The 21,825-nt window shown below is 35.0% G+C and overlaps 1 protein-coding gene and 1 non-coding gene across 2 annotated transcripts in view; both read left to right on the forward strand.

Annotated features, from left to right (window-relative positions):
* ACSS3 (acyl-CoA synthetase short chain family member 3) overlaps positions 1-21,825 on the forward strand; it is a 140,746-nt gene that overhangs the window by 113,183 nt on the left and 5,738 nt on the right. The window contains exons 11-13 of the mRNA XM_019751290.3: positions 2,657-2,720; positions 11,970-12,051; positions 14,667-14,789. Coding sequence (XP_019606849.1) covers positions 2,657-2,720; positions 11,970-12,051; positions 14,667-14,789 — 269 coding nt within the window. The remainder of the gene's footprint in view (positions 1-2,656; positions 2,721-11,969; positions 12,052-14,666; positions 14,790-21,825) is intronic.
* On the forward strand, positions 9,656-9,762 carry LOC141570349 (U6 spliceosomal RNA). The gene has a single exon (XR_012494344.2). It is a non-coding gene; the product is annotated as a U6 spliceosomal RNA (small nuclear RNA).

A 21,825-nucleotide genomic window follows, 5' to 3' on the forward strand; every position in this document is an offset into this window, starting at 1 on the left:
GACTGAGTGAATACCTGCATTAAAAGGAATGCTTTAATTTTTACTCAGCAATTTGATCAAAAGTAAGATTGTAGACTTCCGAGGACATGTTCTAAATGGTGTCAGACTAAGAAAATACTATTATTCATAAGGCATGTTAAGGATATGGATGTGGAATTAATATGTATGGAATACTTGCTAGTACTTTGCATACATCATTGTATGCTGAAGTATATTTAATTCAGAGATATTATTACCATTTCAGAGTTGCATTAACTGGTGCCCAGGGAGACTAAATAACTGTCCTTAGGTAACACAGCTGTTAAGTCCTGAAGACAACGCTTGTTTTTGTGCAGTTTTTCTATTATATATGCTACTTTTTAATTTAGGAGTGATGATAAGGCTTTTGAACCTCTTGGCTAAAAATAAAGAGTAAGGATTCAAAAAAAAAAAAAAAGCGTTTCATCCAGGCCGGTGGTAGGTGACAATGAGATACAATGTCTTGTTTATAGGTTTATAGATTATTGGTAGTGATTATAATAGTTCAATAATTTCTTGGACTCAGTTCCCTAATTGTATAACTTATACAAGTTATCTAACTTTTCAAATATTCAATTTCCTTATTTCTAAATGGGAATGATAATTCTACATGCTTCATAGGGTTGTTGTATTGTGATGTAACACAATGAAGCATTAACACCAGTATCTGCCAGTAGAAAGACTGAACTAATTCTTAGCTGGTAGTGTACTGATATTTCAGAGAAGCCAGATGGACTGACTTGATTTAGACTCACATTCATTTTATAGACAAGGAAAATGAAGCACAAAGTTCTGTTATTTGCATGAGGTCACACAATTTAACTTAATAGATTTATGAGGAAAACCCAGCTTCTTGGGACAGAATATGATTCCTAGATACAGTTCTTATTTGCAATTTGTAATTTTGTAAATTACAAAATTTAAAGATTTGTCTTTTGCTTCTCTCACATAAAAATATTGTATTTTCCTCCTAGGACAATGCCTAGTTAAGAAAATGTGGATCATTTGGTTTAAGCAAGCAGATACATTTATAAAAAGACACTTAAGATTTTTTTTTTTTTTTTTTTTTTTAAGGGTAGAAATAGATATTCTGTGAAGTCAGTGACTTCTCCAGGCATGGAAAGATGAATCCAGTTTTAGTAAATCCTCCTTTTGAACAGTTCTGTCATCCATACTCCTTTTGTCAGAAAAATTGCTTTCGTATTGAGCCATTTTTAGGGGCTGATGCTTAAAGGAGATGTTAAACACATTTCCCTTTCAGTAGTTCAGTGCCATTTTTATATCCAGTTGTAAGAAAGAGTTAAGCTTTGATGCCTCATGGAATTTCAGTACGGAAGTTTCTCATTGTCTGAAAACCATTGCCTTACAGACAGCACAGTAAAACATTAGAAATAAAGTATTTATAACCAAGGATATATTGACTTTATGACTCATGATCTTTATGTGTTTTGTGGTAATTCAGAGATTCAAAAGCATAATGTAACGTTCAATATTATAATAAAAAAGCAGTATCCTTTTGGGAAAGGAAAGAAAACCATTTTTGTGTGAAATACATTCAATATAAAGTAACATTTAATTTCACATTCATTGAGTACCTTATGCAAGCTTGTCACTTTATTATTTTTTTTCAAGTAATGGTTTTACCAGCACTATGGGAAAGGAATTACTTCCATTTTTTAGATAGGGAAATTGAAGGGGTAATATAATGTGCTCAGGGGCACATAGTAAATTGGCCACTGTACTGGGATTTGCAGAAACAAAGATGAATTAGGCATGGTCTCCACCCTTAATGAACTCACAATCTAGTGGGAGACAGATAGCTACACTGCTAATAGTTGTCAGGATAGAGTTTTAAAACAAAGTGCTTTGGACACACAAAGAAGAAAGTGATTAATTTTTTTCTGGGGATAATGTTCTTTTCTCATATCTTCTTTCAATAGAATAACCTGATGGATGAAGCCACATAAAGAATCTATTAAAGCTTAAAACATGATGATACATCCTCATTTCCAGTTTTTGGTGTTTTTTTTTTTCTTTCTCCACTGAGGGTTACTGAGTGTGGATATAAGCTTTGATTTTCTAAAAATCTTTTAGGATTTTAACAGTATAAAACAAAAAGCATTGGGATAATATTTGAGAAGGTTAAATAGACCTTTAAGACTTATAAATAGATAGGAGGACTTAAATCAGAAAAATGGGATTTCCAGGATTTTAAATACTTTATTTTATTGCTTAAAATATTGTTTTTGGTGTTTTTTTAAAACCTTTACTTGTGTTGTCCTTTAATTTTTGAAAAGCTGAATATATTTTTAATGCTTTTGATAGAATGGAAGGATATGTTAAAATGTATATGAATATAAATGATGAAATTACTAGCATGTTTGAAATATGAGGTCTTTATTTCAGGGAGATTCTGAAGGAAAATTTATGATATTATTAGAAATCAAAAGCCTGTACTCTATGTGTTTTGTGAGACATTTTAGCTTTTTTAAATACATTTGTGGTCTCACAGGAATTAAAAGATACCTTTCTTAAGCTAGAATTTTCAGTGTTGAATACAGAAAATAATGGAAACATTTAAGTGTTAAGGTTATGCATTTTTATTTAAATTTTTATTTCTTTATATTTTACTTTGCAGTTATGATTTTGGATGACCACATGCAAAAACTGAAGGCTCGGTGTTTAGGAAATATTGTGGTAAAGTAAGCAAAATTTGCGATACTACTATTTTAAAGAGCAAGAATTCATATATAATATTAAGAAAATAATGAAATGCTTGCAATGATATTATTAGTGAGGAACTTACAGAAAGAGCTTCTGTATTGTTTGAGAATACACAGAACAAATTTAAATACAACTTTTTAAAAGATAAATCTTGCATCTTTTTAATAACTTTTTCTGATTATACAAGTAATGCATAGATGAGAAAAGTGATTTAAATACCAAAAACATAAAGAAGTAAAGTTTCTGTACTCTGACACTTCAACGATACACTGTTACTTTTGTAATATATTGGACTTTCCTCTTTTTGGCAAGCATTTTAGATTGTTGAAATAATTCAGTTTATTCTTATGTATTGCTATTTTTCCTTAACCCTGTCTCAGGGGTATTTTTAACTTTTACTCTGCCTCTTAAAAATGTTTGTACCCATTCTAGGCCTCTTTGTCTTTTTTTGAATATTTATTTATGATTATAAGTTATGCTGTATTGTATTTTTTTGTGTTGTCTTTTCTCCTTTTCTGATAATTACTATAGAACTGAATAGATTTCTAAGAGGTAATTATTGGATCAAATAGTAGCATAATATAAAATCCCTGACTCATCAAGTACCACAACCTCTTGCTAACATTTTCCGTCATTGTTCATTTGATAGGCAAAATGCTAAAATTTGAAGCAAAAAATTTTTAATTTACTTTGATTAAATCAATATTTCAAAATTGTTATGCTGGTGGAAGCAGAAATGGTAGTGGATTAAGTTGGGAGACACACAGTATGTGACATTTTAATAATTGATACAGGTTGCTTTAGTGCCTCTGATTAGCATGATGTTGACATTTTCACTGATACGTTTAAATTGAATGAGCTGCTAAAAATAAGGGACATTGCATGTCAACTCTTAGAAAAGTTTGTTTTCCCATTACTTGAAATAATTTTTTTTACTTGGCATTCTCAGATTGGTATAAGATGGTCTCAGGTTAATAAAACATTTTTAATTCTTTGGAAAATTAAATGAAAAATAGTAATTGAAAAATAATGTATTTCTTCAGGTACAGATACTTTAACCTTACAGATAGCTAATGGGAGATACATGTTCTGATGCAGTTCTCAAATTCTTATGGTATCAGTAAACATGCAAGCACTACATTACTTTTTTGAAGTTTAAATTTTAAGACATCTTTTTGGCAAATTAAATATTGAATATACCATTTGTAGACATATTTTTCTGAATCAGAATCCATGTTAACATACATCTGGTTGGAATTTGACCTGTAAAGGGAAAAATGTTGCAGGGGAGGGAGAAGGGCTTGCTGAAGAATTGATCTTCGCAAGATTGTGAGTGGATGTTTAGCTTGCTTAGGGAAGCACCTGGTTTTTAAGAGCATTTAGAAGTACTCTAACAGAGTACATTTTTATATAACCTTCTAACTGTCAGTGAGTCATCTATTTCATAAAGCAACTTTTTTTTTGCAAGATCCCAGTGGTGGCATTTGACACAGTAGACTCTGATACCTCCCTTAAGTTAATAGTAATATTAGGTATTTGAAAATATTATATATTAAATATGTAATATATTATTATAATATATACCAGGTAAGGTAGAAATAATCAGGAAAAAAGGTTCTCACAAAGTTCTCTCTTTAAAAAAAAAAACTAAACAGTTCTTGAAACCTTATTTAAGAAACTCATTTTTATCTGTGAGAATGAGTATTTCCTTTTGAAACCCACACACCGAGTAGCCATTCCACTTTAATTTATTGACTTGAAAATTACTCATGTATCCCTATGGCTGCTTGCAGTATGCTTAGGATGTTTTCATATTTAGCATCTATCAAGAAGACTTGTTTGCGTCAGTCCATAGCTATTCGGTGTGCACAGAGGTTGTACATCATTTACCTAGTACGGAAAATGACCAATGAATGTTTTTTAAGAGCACATGATAAGTAAATACTTAACTGAATTAAGTGAAAGGAAAAAGCACACCTCCTTGACTTAATAAAAACTATTGTGATTAAAATAAAAACCAGTGTGTAATTAGAGAGATAATCATTATTTCCCTGTAGATCGCATTTTAAAGAAGGTCTATGATCGGGAAGCAGGGTCCTTTCCAGAGACCAGCTACATGGCCCCAGAAAACACTTGGTGGCCTGTAAAAGGCGTTTTATTAGGGATTATATACCGTGTCCAGGGTTCACAAAATAGCTGAGATTCTAAGCTTTAAGAAATGCATTGATTTCCAAATTTGGGAAATATAGAATAAAAATGAATACATGTTTAGTTAAATATCTATAAAATTTAACATCATAACAATTTATTGTCAATTTAGTCTTCATAAATTTTTCATTTTATTTGCAAACAAGTTTTAGGTCATACTTTCTCACTTCCCATGATTTCTCAATATGTTCGATGATTCCTAAGAAATAATAACCAATGATAAACTACAGGTGTGGCTTTTGTCAAATGATTTAAAAAACAAAATTACAAGCTTTTCTTTTTTCAGAAAAAGATCCAGTTTGTATGGTATATTGCTATATTTAATTATCTTTGCATGGATAGATGGATAAGGGGTGAGGCCACTAGTAATAAGAATGACTTAGTCCAAAAGGGCCTTAAAACTGAGCGGCCATCAAAAGCCACTGCTGGGCGTGCTTTGTATAATAAAGTGGAATAGTCTTTGAAAGAACAATATTCCGTAATCCTATTTACGTTCACTAACTATCCTTATAGTGATTATAAAGAATAGAAGGGAAAATTTACATGGACTATTTGAAATGTATGGGGCTCAAAGTATGTTAAAATAAGTCAATAAAAATGATTATCGTTTTAATCCCACATTTGTTTGCTTTAGTAAGTACAGCTATAGCTTCCTGTTTTACTGTAAAATCAGTTATGAATAATATAAATAATGTTGGAGACTATCTTTCTCTGGCAGTTTCTTTAAAAATCTGAAGCTATAGTCATATTTCCATGTTTATAAGATAGTACTAAATGTAATGATTCATTTTGTTATATTAAGATGACTCATCACCAAATCAGAAAAGTGAAGTGTGGTAATTTTGAGAAAAACTTTTGACCCACTTTGGTTTTTCAAACCCTTTGTTAAGGCTTTCTAGAATTCCCAGCTTTGCTCTCCTGGTAATCCCTTAACTGGAAGGTAGACGTTTTAATGATTTTGAAACTACTATATACTTTAGGGTGTAATAAACAGGAATCCCGCAGTTTTCATAGATTACTTGCATGCATAGGGTTTACTTTTCCAGTAGAAGAGAAAACTACATGTCTGCATGGTTGTTAGAAAATTCCTTTGATTTTGAAACTTATTCTAGGCAGTTAATTTAGTGGGAAACTGTCCGAGTGTCACTTTTACTCTGCAGGGTCTGAGTGTCTTTTACTCTGATGCCTGCCAATTTCCCAGCCTCCAGATACTGAACTCTGGGTCCTTAATGATGTTTGTTCACATCTTTACAGCTTAGACGAGTGAATTCAGTCACTGTGTCTTGGGAGAGGGTCAGGACATCTTTCTTTTCATCAGTGTATCCTTTGAGTAAAACCAAGGATGTCATGTAATTGTAATGCCGTTCCTTTCTAAATCTGATGTACAGATTTTAGTACAATCTTTTAAAGCCTTACCACAACACTGTGAGGTAGACTGTGGGACAGATACATCCTCATTTTAGACATGGGAATCTAAAAACATCATTAGTAGTTACACAGATCGAACTCGTAATTATTACTCAGTCATTTGTCTGCCCAGAGAGAAAGAAATTATGGCCCAGTCAGTTTCTTCTGGGGAGACAAAAAGTAGCTTCATATGGAAACCTCAAGGAAAGCCTGAAGACCCCATAGGAAATACTGGGAGTGTAAAGTTGGTATCTAACTTCAGGATTCTCTAGGGAACAAGAGTTATGTCTTCAATTTATTTTTGTTACCATGGGGATTCCTGATGGAGCAGTGAACAAAGACCATACTTTATCTGGGATCAGTGGCATCGAGGACTTTTATAATTCAGATTGGCCAGGAATGTGTTACCTGCTACAGAGACAAATGGTCTCCTCCTCCCTTAGCTATTTAAGGATTTCTGTGCATTCTGATGCTTCCCTCTCACCTCCCACACACACACGTGTCACTGCTGCCTCCCTGCCTCTGTTATCCTTCTTTCCCCTTAAGAATGGTCTCTTTGGAAAGGACATACTCTAAGAGGATCTCCTGATGCACTACTGGATGGGTTGTAACGAAACTCCCCTTGTCAGTCTGCTTGGAAAATTGGAAGAGTTGAGGAAGGTATCACAGAGTGGTGACAGTTGATCTTGGATTTGAAGGATGAGTATAGACATTAAACAGCATATTTCTTAGTATTTTCATAAATTTTCCTTCCTTCTGCCAGTCCAATGTATTTTTATATTACTGTAAGTACAGGAAAAAAGTTTTTTTTTTTTTTTTTTATCACTTTGGAACAAGAGCCCCAGTCCACCCCCTATTCCAGAAGGAAGAGCTGCATTTAATGTAGAATAATTAGGATGGCAACAAGGAAGGTATTAATCTGGAATACAAAATTCTGCTCTGCGCTCTAGCTCGGATACACCTAACTTCTGTCTGGAGTTTATTGCTTCTCTTCTCACATGTTTTACTTCGTTGCTACATATTCAAAAACACAATTCTGTAACCTTCTCTTTTCTGCTTTTCTTTAGGACGATTACACGGCATCTTCCAGGGTTCTTTCTTCAGAGTTTATTTTCAATATTCAAATAACAACATCTGGATTTTTAAAGATACCAGACTTTATTAGTGAGCAACAAATAGCATTCCCTTAATTTATCCTGCTAATTACCAAGTGCAATTTTGCATCTTGCTTTCCACTCTGTTCCTCAGTTATACTTGGGAATAATGAAGTAATATTCTGGGGGCATCTCAAAAGTGACTTGGGACAGACACCTATGCCATTTCCAGTGGGACCATATCTTAGCTAGTGCAAGCGATCAACCACCATCTCTTTCATTTTATCTGCCCCAAATCCAAGGTTTTCATCCATCAGCATCCATACTGACTTCTCCCAGTAAATGGAGGTGCCTAAATGTTTGTAATAATCATCAAAATGAATTAGTATTTAGTGTACTGAGATGATCTAAGTTTTGGTCCAGTTTTGATACTTGTGTCTTGGTGGGGGCGGTAAGAGGGAGGCATCAGAATGCAGAGAAATCCTTAAACAGCTAAGGGAGGAGGAGACTATTCATCACTGTGGAAGGTAATACATTCCTGACCAATCTGAAATATAAAACTCCTAGATGGCACTGATCCCAGATTAAGGATGGTGTATATTCACTGGCTCCTCAGGAATCCCCAGGGTAACAGAAATAAATTGAAGACATGGCTCCTGTTCCCCAGAGAATCCTGAAGTTAGATTCCAACTTTGCATTCCCAGTATAAAATCATCCATTCCAAGAGCTCCTGGCAGTACAGGGTTTATTGCCTGACAAACATCTTAAATGGTTACATTTTGTCAGTATTTCATTAAGTTAATGGAATAGACGTCATTCACGAAAGTCTTTCTCCTTATTTTAAAGATACTCATTTGTTGTTGTACACAATATGCCAGAATCTCCTTGTGTCTGAAACCAGAGTTTATATTTTTGTATCATTAATGTCTAACAGGGTGACTGAAGAATGCCAGGAACCTACCCAACAAATATTGATTGAAGGGAGAAAATAAATGCATGTGTTAATGCACTCATGCATGCGTGAATGAATGAATAAATGAATGAATGAATGAATAAAACAATTGTATAATTCCTCTGGTGTTTGTTTCTCTAACTTTCATATTTTCTTCCTCTCTCCATTGGCTACATCTACGCCAATCTTCCCCGTCCTAAATCAGCCTGCCTCTCTGCATTAAGCCACCAATTTATATCTCTCCTTCCAGTTAACCACAAACTTTTAAAAAGTGTAGTCTAACTTTGCTGCCTCCACTTACTTCTTGTTTCCTCCTCAATCACGCCAGTTATTGCCAGCTCCTCTCTATGGAAATGGCAGTCCTGAGGATGCTCAAACCATTTTAATTACTAAGTATCATGACCTCTGTTGAATCCACTATCACACAACATTTGCTTTTCATTTGACCTTGTTGAACACTCAGCCAATATTAAAACTGTGCTCTGATGGCTCCTGAGACACTACTTTCTCTTAGTTCTCATACACCTCTTATTTTATTTTTGTTCAATGGTCTTATTTTATTATTATTATTATTATTATTATTATTATTAGTCCTTCTCTAACACTGGTATCTGGCTTTGATTTCTCCTCCTTATTCTGTACTCTCTGGATCATACTCTTAGTATGTTATTCTTAATTTCCAAGGTCTATATGTATATTCCAACTTACACAGACCTTTCTCATGGGGATGAGAAATGGTATAATAATCCATACTGTTCCTGTTCCTCAGAAAATTTATGAAGATATTTAAAGTTTCATGCAACAGCTGAAAAAGCCTGTGTCCTTAAAGCTTACGGTTTTGGAAGATGGCTACTTATACTTTAATCCTCTATGCTTTAATTAATTATAAGAATATAATTTATATATTACTTATTTCTAGTACCATGTTTTTCTCAGGAAGTAAGAGAAAACACAGATTATCTAGCATCTTCTTTGAAGAGTAGAGATTGCAAATTAACCAACTTCTGGGAAATAAAATATTCCCTTTCTTGCCAGTAACACTCTTACCAGAAAATGCTAAATGCTTGGTCCCATGTACATACCTGAATTAAGTATATACTAGGCCACCAGGAAATTCCATGTTCAGTACACTAAATACTATCATTTGGATTATTATTGCAAACATTTAGGTATCTCCATTTACTGTGAGGAGAAAGTATGGATGCTGTTGGATCAAAAGCTTGGTTTTGGGGCAGATAAAATGAAAGAGATGGTGCTTGCTTTAGCAGCATATATACTAAAATTGGAACAATACAGAGAAGATTAGCATGACCCTTGTGCAAGGATAACATGCAAATTTGTGAAGCTTTCCATATTTAAAAAACAAATGAAAGAGATGCTTGTTTAACAATATGTCCTCATATATATACACATATATAGTTTTTAGTATAGGCAATGTTGTGTGTTTAAGGATTTGGATCAGAATTTCTGTATATCAGCAACTGGGTGGCACTAAGAAAAAGCTGCTCCCATTAGGCCTGAAATGTGAGTTCTAATTTGCCTCAGAGCCCACCACTCTCTGTTGTCCCCAGTCCGGCCTGAATGTCAGTTGCCACTTATTATCACAATTACCTTTTATTTTTATTATTGTTGGGAGATACATTCTTATACCCATGTGTCTTATAAAAAAAAAAAATGTTGCTATGAAAGACAGCAACGACTACATATCATGATATATTTCTTGGAAACAACTGAAAATTATTTACTTAATATGCGAGCAGAATGCATCTCCGTCAGATTTATTGTTGTTTATTTTACACTTAGTTGGCTTCCCTTATCGATGTTATTTCTTTGGGCCCATATTGGTTTTTGATTGACCCCCTCATCTTAGTGTCCTCTTCACCTCTTTATCCTCAGCATCCTGAAAATGCTGTGAAATTGAATGAGTTTTAGTGGTTGCCCCACGTATATTTTATTTTAATGTTTAATAATCAATGATTTTTTACACTTGCTTTTAAAATATTAAGAACTAAAACAAACTGATGGAGTTAAATTATATACGTGGTGATTTAGAAGGATAACATAGCAACATCAGTTAAAAGCATCTGAAGGGATTACCTGCTTCAGCTTGCTGCCTTCAGCAGGTTTCCTGATAAACAGTAATAGTAAAAAGAGCAACAGCAACAACATAGCCATATCTCTGTAGTTTTTTTTTTTCTTTAATAGATTACAAAATGCTGTCACATACATTTTATGTAATTACATGAGGTCCAGAAATGTAGACGTAGTATTTTCCCTCCATCTTAAAATAGTACAAAAAGAAGACCTAGCATGGGAGGACCTGCTGGGAGGCCGGACGGGGTGGAAATGGGCAAGCGCAGCTGCGCTGATGATCCCACTTGTCACCTGATCCCATGTTCTGCCTGACAGAATGTGACAACACCGTTCGATGTCTTGGAGGTCTGATATTACGGTGACGGGTGTGTGACGGTGCCTCATGTGGGCAATAGCCATGTCTATTTTGTTTTTGATTTTCTCACCATCAGCACTGTGAAGTCATGGCTTCACCTGAGTATTTTTATTGTGTGAGTACAGGAGGGTAGGTTTTTGAAAATCCTTCAGTTTTATGGCATCTAAATTTCCAAACTATAAAGCATCTAAAAAGTTTCCATGTTCAGAAGACACATTGAGTGGTAAATTTTTGTTAGGTGGCACTTCCTACAGGGAACTTATATGAGAATTTTAAAATTTATTTATATGAAGATGATAGATAGATAGATAGATAGATAGATAGATAGATAGATAGATAGATACTAGATAGATAGAGCCCTTGCCATGTGTATAACACCAGTTTGGTACTATGGAGGAAAGAAGGGACTGTAGGAGGAATTTGGTTAGAAAGAAAAAATATACGCTACCTTCCATTTTATATGCTCACATATCTTCATGTGTTCATAAGAAGGAGAAATCACATAGGTCTGGATGTTCATGAAAAGAAAGAATAGCAGAGAGAATAGTGAGAGGGAATTCTCAGAGGCGGGAAGCACGCTGATTGTGAAAATAATTTTGTTCATGGGATGTTTCATTGGAGCATTCCATTACACGAAGAGGCAGGCAAAAGTGGCAGTTGGTACTTTAAAACAAAATGTATTTGTCTATGGTGGAAGGCTATTTCTCTTAAAAAGTAATTCACTTGAAACCTATGTAATTTTACTAACAATTGTCACTCTAGTACATTTTAATTTTTAAAAAAAGTAATTCAGTTACACATTTTGGTTTATTTTTTCAGATGCTATGCTTCTTATTGGAACAATGATTGCAGCTAATAACTATATGAATGCCAAATGTGTGCCCTTTTGTGCCTTTTCCTGCAACTGTAGTCATCCCTCAACGACTCTGCTATGTCATGGTCAACTATTAATACTTCAGCCTCAATTAGACATGATCTGTCCAGCAGATTTAGGGGTCACACTATAGTATGAAATTTAAGTTGTAATTATCCATCACACTGGAAAATTATTAGTTCTAATTAATCTCTCTTTATTACCACTTTCATCATAATTCTAACTGCTCTGTTTTTATACAAGGTTGCCATTACCGCCTGGGGCATTTTCAGGACTCTGGAAGAATCAGGAGGCATTCAAGCATTTATACTTCGAAAAATTTCCTGTAAGAACTTTATTATACTTTTTCTTTTACTTTATTATATACTTCTCTATAGTTATTGCCTATTAAATTGAGCAGCTCGCTCCTAGAATTATAGATCACAAAGCAATTTTTAAAGGTTGTCTGGACCAGATTCCAGATCTCAGGGATAAGAATGCCCAAACCACAAACGTCTAAATAAGTCATTTTTATATTTGTTTTTATCAGTCTCTGGACATAGACATTTCTCAGTTCTCTCAGCAGCTATTCCTGGATTTTTTTTTTTTTAAATTGGGGAACAGTGTGTTTTTCTAGGACCCATCAGCTCCATGTCAAGTTGTTTTTCAATCTAGTTGTGGAGGATGCAGCTCAGCTCTAAGTCAAGTCATTGTTTTCGATCTAGCTGTGGAGGGTGCAGCTCTCTGGCCCATGTGAGACTCGAACCAGCAACCTTGGTGTTAATGAGCACCTTGCTCTAACCACTGAGCCATCTCAACTCCAAGCTCAAGCCGTTGCTTCCCACTGGTCCATGTGGGACTCGAACTGGCAACCTTGGTGTTATGAGCACCGCACTCTAACCACTGAGCCAACTGGCTGTCCATCTGTGGCCCAGCTCCAACTCAAGCTGTTGTTTTCAACCTAGTTGTAGAGGGTGCAGCTCACTGGCCCCTGTGGGAATCAAATAGGCAACCTTGTTGTTAAGAGCTAGCGCTCTAAACTGAGCCTTCCGGCTGACCCTGATTCCTGGATTTTAACTGCCCTCGGTATCAGGAAATTTTTTGTGAAGTTAAAACTTTTTTGGGCTTTCTATATTATGTCTTCCTTTGGACCTCTATGCACAGACTGAAAGCACCGGGTCAGAATTGTATGCTATTATTAGGACCACTTTACCTGCTCTGCTCCTGGTCATGTGAGCAAAATTTGGTTTGTCAGAAGTTGTATTTTTTCATCCCTGTACCTATTTTTGGTATTGTTTCCTGAGTATTCTCAACTCTTTATTTTAAAATACAGAGCCAGTATTCTCAACACCCAACATCCAGTGTCCTAGAAAACGAAAAGTATCTTCCTGTTTTCTGTTTTCCATTTACTTGTTATTCTGTGCCACCGTTATGTTTTTTGTGTTTATAATAGCACTTTATTTATAATACACATCAGGGTCCAACAATCACCCTTCTGCTATCTTTCCACTTCTATTTCCCTGAGAGAGATACCTGGTCCTTATTGTGCACAAGGTAAAAAGAATGAATGATTAGAATTTCATTTAAAAAGTGAATCTAAGTGTTTAGCATTCTATCTTTTTTATTTGTGAGGTGAAGGACAGCTAACCTAATCAACGAGATGAATGACAAGAATTAAAATAGCTTCATTTAGAAAGAGATCTCAGAGCTAAATGACCTCAGTAGCCATGATTAAACATGACCCTGAGGGACTTGGCAGGAAAGATTTGTCAGTACATTTGACTCCAGTCGGCCCAATCTATCTGCCTGATGGGTCACAGTTAAATCCTCAGAATACAGGTATGATTAATTGCAACCTGCCATGGCAAATAATATATGCATGTGGTTTTAACGTGATCACCTTTAAGATTGAAAGCTCCTTCAAAGCCCCAGTTTATGATGAAACTATAGGTAGTGTCTTTAGACTCTGTCTCATTACCCTGACCTCAAAGCTCTCATAAGGGGTTAATAACAATTCAGAAGGGCTGAATAACTTGCACACAGCTTGGAAGTAACAGAGCTAACATTTGAGCCCATGTTGTCTGGCTCCAGAGTCCATAATCTTTAACTATACTCCAGAATGTCTCTCTAATAGTAATTGCAGTAAAAGCGCCAATTATTGAGGGCTCATGATGTGCCAGGGTCTGCCCTCTTTATATACACCATCTCCTTTATGCTTCACAAAAGACTTATTAGGCATAGTTCGTTACCCCATTTACCGGTAATAGATGGGTATACTGAACATCAGAAAGATTAAGAAACACAAATAGTGACTCATTGGGATTTCCTAAAGTCCATGCTCATAAACATAGGTATCGAAACAACTCAGAAGCATTAGGGAAGTAATATTTCTTTCTTTCTACTTATTCTTCTTGATTCTTCATTCTATTGTGTCTTCTGTGCCAGTGAAGATGTGCTGCTACTTTGAGTTGATTAAAAATAAAATTTCATACTAATACTTAACTATAATTTCACTGAAGCTCTAGTTTAATCCAAATGCATGTGAATAAACTGTATTCTGTTGTGTAATTATTCAGAGAGCTTTAAAGCTTTTGAAAATTAACACAATTAAAGGAGAACTCTACCAAGGAATTACTTTGCAATACCAAAGTATATTGGAAATATTTAGCTATTACTTCTCAATTAAAAAAAGGAAATTAAGGTCATAAATTTTGCAATTCTAAGTTCAAACACTTAAATTAAACATGTATAAGACACTTTAATTATTTCTGGTTATTAGAGGAGCAAAGAGATTCTAGTAAGCTTTCAGAAGTAATTAAATTCCATAGGCTAGTTAGGGGGAAAAAATCAAATGCATACAGAAAATTCAATTCTATCACATTGTATATTTTACCAAGCTTACACATGATTACAGTACCTTCCAGTACATGCTAATTAGACATTATTTATTCTTATTTTCAGGGATACTATGACACCATGGATGCTGGTTACATGGATGAAGAAGGCTATTTGTATGTTATGTCTCGAGTTGATGATGTGATAAATGTTGCAGGTCACAGGATTTCTGCAGGTGCCATTGAAGAGGTATTGATGGATATTGGTCTTCTCTTCTAGGTAATGTTTAGGAGCAGAGCTGAGTGGGAGTCAATATCAAGGTTAAGTCATTCTGCCTGGAAAATTGCCGCACCCTTCATTTGAAGCAGAGGCTAGGTTACTCTAGTATGTTCCTCACCTCACTTCCTCTCCTGTGGGTTTTCATGTTCTCCTACTCCCCCATTCCTGTCTGGGATGTAGTGTTTGAAGCACTTTTATAATAGCACTTACATATAGTTGTTATTTATGGGAGAGTCTACATATGTATTTGCTTCTTGATACGTGCTACTCGATTGCTTCTAGCTTCTTGATTTGCTTCTGCTTGATAACCAGATTTGCATATAATCCTTAAGTGGTGTAAATTTAAAAAAATTATTGTATGCTTAAATCCTGAGAATTTTCTTCCTCTGTAAATTACAAAAAGTCCCAGAAGACTTTTTAAAAACGTTTTTAATTTTTCACCTTTACATAGAGTAAAATCCACGTTTTTTGTTGTATAATTCTGAGTTTTTTACTTGTATAGATATTTGTAACCATTACCACAGATAAGATAGAGAAAAATTTCAACACTACCAAAGAATTCCCTCATAATGTGACTTTTGTTTTCTGACCCTCCCTATCTCCAACTACTGGTAACCACTGATTTTCCTCTGTTCCTATATTTTTGCCTTCCCTAGAATGTCATATAAATGAAATAGTACAGTATGTAAGCTTTCGAGACTGGGTTGTTTCATTTAGGGAAATACATTTGAGATCCATCCAAGTTTCTGTGTATATCAATAATTTGTCCTTTTATATTGCTATGCAGTATTCCATTGTGTGGATGTACGACCAGTTTATATATCCATTCACCCTATAAGGGATATTTGGATTGTTTCTAGTTTGAAGCCATTACATATAATGCTGTAATATACATTCAAGTACAGTGTGTGTGTGTGTGTGTGTGTGTGTGTGTGTGTGTGTGTGTATGAAAATTACTTTTCACTTCTCTAGGATAAATACCTAGTTTACTGGGTTATACACTCAAGTGTATATTTTGGTTTATAAGAAACGGCCAAATTGTTTTCTAGAGTGGCCATGCCATTTTACATTCCTAGAAGCACTGCTCAAGGGGGTCCTATTTCTTCCATCCTTATCAGCACTTGGAATTTTCATTATTCTTTATTTACATCATTCTAATAGATACATAATGATATCTCACTGTGCTTTTAATTTGCTTGTCTGTAATGACGAATATGTTGGACATCTTTTCACATACTTATTGGCCATCCATATATCTTTTTTTGGTGAAATATTTGTTAAAATCTGCCCATTAAAAAAAAAAAAAAAGGTTGTTTTCTTATTGTTCAATTTTGAAAGTTCTTTAGATATTCTGGATACAAGTCCTTTTTCTGATATGCAATTTGAAAATATTTTCTTCCAGTCTGTGGCTGGTCTTTTTATTCTCTTAAAACTATCCTTAACAGAGCAAAAGTGATTTTCATATTGATAAAGTCTAATTCATCAAATTTTTCTTTTATGAGTCATGATGTTGGTGTATCTAAGAATTCTTTCCTAACCCAAGGTCATACATATTTTCTCCTTTGTTTTCATCTAAGAGTTGTATAGTTTTACATTTTACATTTAGTTTTATTATTTTACATTTTATATCAGTTGGCATTTACATTCTGAGGGATATTTGTGTATATGGTGCAAAATGTAGATGGAGGATTATTATTTTTTGATATGGGTGTGAATTATTCCAAGCATCATTTGTTGCAAAGACTGGCATTTCTCCATTGATGTGCCTTTGTCCCATTATCAAAAGTCAGCTGACAGTATTTACTGAGTCTATTTCAAGAGTATCTCTACTGGGTCTATTTCTAGAGTATATCTTCTGTTTCATCGACCTTTGAATTTATCTTTTTCACTGATACTATTATGTCTTGACACTATATAGCTTTATAGAATTTCTTAAAATTGAATAGTGTCCACATTTACTCTTCTTTTTCATAATTGTTTGGATGTTGTAGTATCTTTTCTATATGTATTTTAGAATGAGCTTTTCTATTGTTACAATAGATTTTGATGGGGATTGTGTTGAATCTATATAGATTGATTTGGGAAAAATTATCTAACTATACTAAATCCTCCAATTAATGAACTTTGAATATTTCTTCATTAACTTAGGTCTTTTTGATATGTTTTGTCAACATTTTGTATTTTTAGTTTACAGATTCTGGACATAATTTTGTTAGTTTATACCTAAGTGTTAAGTTTTTTTAGCTATTATAGATTTTTTAAAATTTCGGTTTCCAAATTTTCATACTAGTGGAAATATATTGATTTTTATAAATGGATATGTATCTTATGATCTTGTTAAATTCTCTTATAAGTCTTAGCCTTTCTCATTTGTTTGTTTTTGTACATTCCTTGAAATTTCCTATGTAGATAATCAAGTGGTCTGTGAATAGAGACAGTTTTAGTGTTTTCTTTCCAATCTGAATATCTTTTTTTGTTTTCTTGCTTTTTTTTAAAATAAATTTTTATTTTTCAATTACAGTTGACATACAATGGGAGTTTTATATTAATTTCAGGTGTACAACATAGTGATTAGATATTTATGTAACTTATGAAATGATCACCCTGATAAATCTGGTACCCATCTGACACCATACATAGTTATTACAATATTGTTGACTATATTCCTTATTGTATATTTTACATTCACATAACTATTTTGTAACTACCAATTTGTATTTCTTAATCCCTTCCTCTTTTTCAGTCATTCCCCCAAGCCCCTGCCCATCTGGCAACCATCAAAATGTTCTCTGTATCTATGAATTTGTTTCTGTTTTGTTTGTTTATTTTGTTCCTTAGATTCCACATATAAGTGAAATCATATGGTATTTGATATTCTCTGTCTGACATACTGCACTCAACACAATGCCCTCTAGGTCCCTCCATGTTGTTGCAGATAGCAAGATTTCATTCCTTTTTATGGATGAGTAATATTCCATTGAATAAATGGACTACGTCTCTATTCATCCGTTGATGGACCCCCAGGTTGCCATCATAACTTGGTTATTGCAAATAATACTGCAGTGAACATATGGATGCACACACATGTCCCTTCGAAGTAGTGTTTTGGATTTCTTCTGATAAATAACCAAAAGTAGGATTAGTGGGTCCTTCTTTATCTCTTTTTATAGCCTTTGTTTTAAAGTCTATTTTGTTTAGTATAAGTATTGCTACCCCAGATTTTCTGTTTGTTTGTTTCCATTTTCATGAAATATCTTTTTCCATCCCTTTACTTTCAGTCTATGTTTGTCTTTCAAATTGAAGTGAGTCTCTTGTAGGAAGCATATGTCAGGGTTTGTTTACTTAACCATTCAGCCACCCTCTGTCTTTTGATAGAAGCACTTAATCCATTTAAATTGAAAGTAATTGTTGATAGATATGTAGTTATTGCCACTTTATTATTCATATTTTTTAATCTTTTTCATCTTCTTCTTAAAGAAGTCCCTTTAACAATTCTTGTAATACTGGTTTGGTGGCAGTGAACACCTTTAGCCTTTTTTTGTATGGGAAGCTCTTTATCTGTCCCTCAATTCTAAATGATAGCCTTGCTGGGTTGAGTAATCTTGGTTGTAGGTCCTTTATTTTCATCAATTTGAATATTTTGTACCAATCACTTCTGGCCTGTAAAGTTTCTGTTGAGAAATCATCCGACAGTCTTATGGGAGCTCCTTTGTAGGTAACTAACTGCTTTTGTCTTGCTGCTTTTAACATTCTGTATTTAAGTTTTGGCATTTTAATTATGATGTGTCTTAGGGTGGCCTGTTTGGGTTCATCTTCTTTGGGACTCTCTATGCTTCCTGGGCTTGTATGTCTGTTTCCTTCTCCAGGTTAAGGAAGTTTTCTGTCATTATTTTTTTAAAATATGTTTTCAATTCCTTGCTCTCGCTCCTCTCCTTCTGGTATCCCAATGATGAGAACATGGGTACACTTGATATTGTCCCTGAGGCTCCTTAAGTTATCCTCATTGTTTTTTATTCTTTTTTTCTTTTTGCTGTTGTGATTGGGTGTTTTCTGCTACCTTGTCTTATAAATTTCTGTTTCAGTCCTCTGCTTCATATAATCTAGTATTGATTCCCTCTAATATATTATTCTTTTCAGTTATTGTATTCTTGACTTCTGACTGGTTCTTTTTTATATTTTCTAGCTCTTTCTTGAAGTTCTCACGAGCATCCTTCCAACCAGTGTTTTGAACTCTGTATCTGGAAGATTTGTCTCCATTTTGTTTGATTCTTTTTTTTTTTCTTTTTAGCTTTATTCTGTTCCTTCATTTGGGACATGTTTCTTTGTCTCCTCATTTTGGCTGCCTCCCTGGGTTTTTCTATATATATTAGGTAGAGCTACTGTGTCTGCTGGTCTTAGTCGAATGGCTTTATGTACTAGGTGTCCTATGTGGCCCAGTGATACAGTCTCCCTGGTCACCTGAGCTGGGTGTTTCAGGAATGTCCCTTGTGTGGGTTGTGTGTGCCCTCCTGTTGTAGTTGAGCCTTGGATGATATTTGCACATCAATGGAGGGATTAACCCTCAGGCTGATTGGGCCAGTGAGAACTGTCTGTGACTACAGTGGAGGAGCTATTGTGTGGGGACTGACTCTACAGAGCAGGATTCCCTTTAGAAGGCTCTGGTGACTGCCCAGTCTGCCCTTTGGGTGAGTCATTTGTGGAGGTGGTTGGGTGTTGCCCTGGTGTGCTCTAAAGCTTGCCACTGGGTGTGTTGGTTCTGAGGCCTCTTGGGAGGGGCTCTGTTGCAGACCAAGTTTAGCCACTGCCTGTGCCCTGCGTGGGGCCACTTGTTATGAGTTACAAAGTGATCTGCAGATGATTGCCACTTGTGCTGGGTTATGAGGTGCCTGTGAGAAGCTGAGCTTTGAATCGAGGCTGGTTTCTGCTAGTGCTGGGCTTGGGGCTGCTTAGCAAGAAGTACAGGACATAGCGAGGCCAGATGCCAGTTGTTTGTGGTTTGTGATCCTTTGAGAGATTTAGTGAAGTCCACAGCTCATGCATATGGAAGGGCATTAGTATGGAAAAGCCATTGGAAGTGGCTTGGGTGGGTCCAGAAGTTGGATGGGGCAGGGCTTCAGGAAATCTTCAGGTTGCATGGTGTTAGCCAGATTGATGGAGAATTAGACATGGTGGCCACCTGTGCATGCAGGCTGAGTTATGAGGAGGGCTCAACAAAGGAGCAATGACTTTTGCCAGCACTCTGTCTGGGAGGGAGCTGTCCCTCCAGACCTTGCCTTGAAGGCAGACAATTCAATTCACTCCGTATGTTCTTGACTGCTTTGGAGCTGCTGCCCCAGTGCTGTAGCTCAGAGTGAGTGAGTGTGTCAATGAGTAAGTCTGTGTGTGGGCCCTTTAAGAGGAATGCCTGAGACTCTAGCTCTCCTTGTTTCACACAAAAGTGGCAGTAACCAGTAACAATGAATGGTAGGCATTTATCAGGCCTATACCATAACCTTTATATACCTAGTGTAGGTGAGACAATTACCATTTAAGTTGTACCACATCTTTGGGGTATTTAAATGCTTGTTAACCATAGATGCTTTATGGAATTCATATGGAGAGAATGTATGAATGTAGCTTTTGACTGTTTTCCCCCATAGGACATTGGGTTGGCTTCTGTCCCTCCAATGTAGCCAAGGCATATTTTGATGTTTTCTTTTTTAACAATTCAGTTGGTGAAATAATCATTTGGCATGCCAGTATTGTTTGTGGGGCCAACATGGAAAGCTGCCTCCCTTCCTTTATCATATCTTTTTAATATTGATAGATTAATAATATAATATTTTATCCACTGTAATAATGAACCTCATTTATAGATGACGTGGAATTCTAGAAAATGATTATTTCTCACAGATTTTTAAAGAATTTATCTGCAGTTGGCAAAAATGACAAACTTTGATATTATAGGGAACTGTGTTATATATTACTTATGATTTTAACATACTCCCTGCCCTTATATAAAACTAGTCAACATTTTCCCACCCATTTCTAAAAACACTAAGACCGAAGATGGAAAAGAGGCGAAATTTAAATAGCAAGGTGAAGGAATGGTAAACTAGAAATTTTGACATTTACTTTAGTTAAAATTACAGCCTTACTAGTTAGGTGACAAAATTTCTGGATAATTGATTTTATAAAAAATTTAAAAATCTCAGGTATAGAGGCTCAGGGCACCAGTGAACAGTTTCATAAATGATTTGTTGACAATTAAAATTCTGGATAGCCAGGTGAAATATTTTTTCTCTACTTACTAAAATGGGAATAGTATATCAGAATTATAGGATTGAGTCTACCACATCTATACCCTATCTGCTGTAGAGAAAGTATCCTCTTTCATGAACTAGTTACTGACCACACTAACTACCCAAACAAATCTCTGACAATAAAATTTGTTTCTACTCTCAACACGTGGACCTAAAACGTAAATAAGACCTTCACAAATGGGAAAGCTCTTTGAAGCATATTGAGAGTTCAAATTGAAGCAGTGGGAGAACATGGTATTGTATGGTTTGTGTAATGTGTATTTTGCAGAAGCTTTTAAGTCAGGCCCAACTAATGGAAATAGGCCATGGACATCTTTACCTCAGCAATGAAGTGAATAAAACATATAGTACAACAATCATTTATTTAACATGTGCTATTCTCAGCAACGTAGAAGTGCAAAACCAGGTGGATGAGAACACAACTCAATACTTCAAGTGGATGCTAACAATAGGATATAGGAGAAATGTTGATTTGTATGTTTAATTAAGGCCATGTGAGAAAGTACACTAGCTTTGTTCCAAACATTCTAGCTAGTCATTGAGTCTTCCAGGAGTTCAGAGAAGAGAAATCTCATTTTCAACTTGGTTTAATTAAATTAAAAGAAAATCATGGAAAGTTTGGCACTGGAAAGTGGCAGATCCCAGATTCTGTTGATTTTTGTCCTACCTCCCTGGCTGTGCCTTTTTTAGTCTAGTTTCCCAGC

The sequence above is a fragment of the Rhinolophus sinicus genome, chromosome 1, assembly GCF_057876585.1.
Source record: "Rhinolophus sinicus isolate RSI-liver-muscle chromosome 1, RSI-T2T, whole genome shotgun sequence".
Lineage (NCBI taxonomy): Eukaryota > Metazoa > Chordata > Mammalia > Chiroptera > Rhinolophidae > Rhinolophus > Rhinolophus sinicus.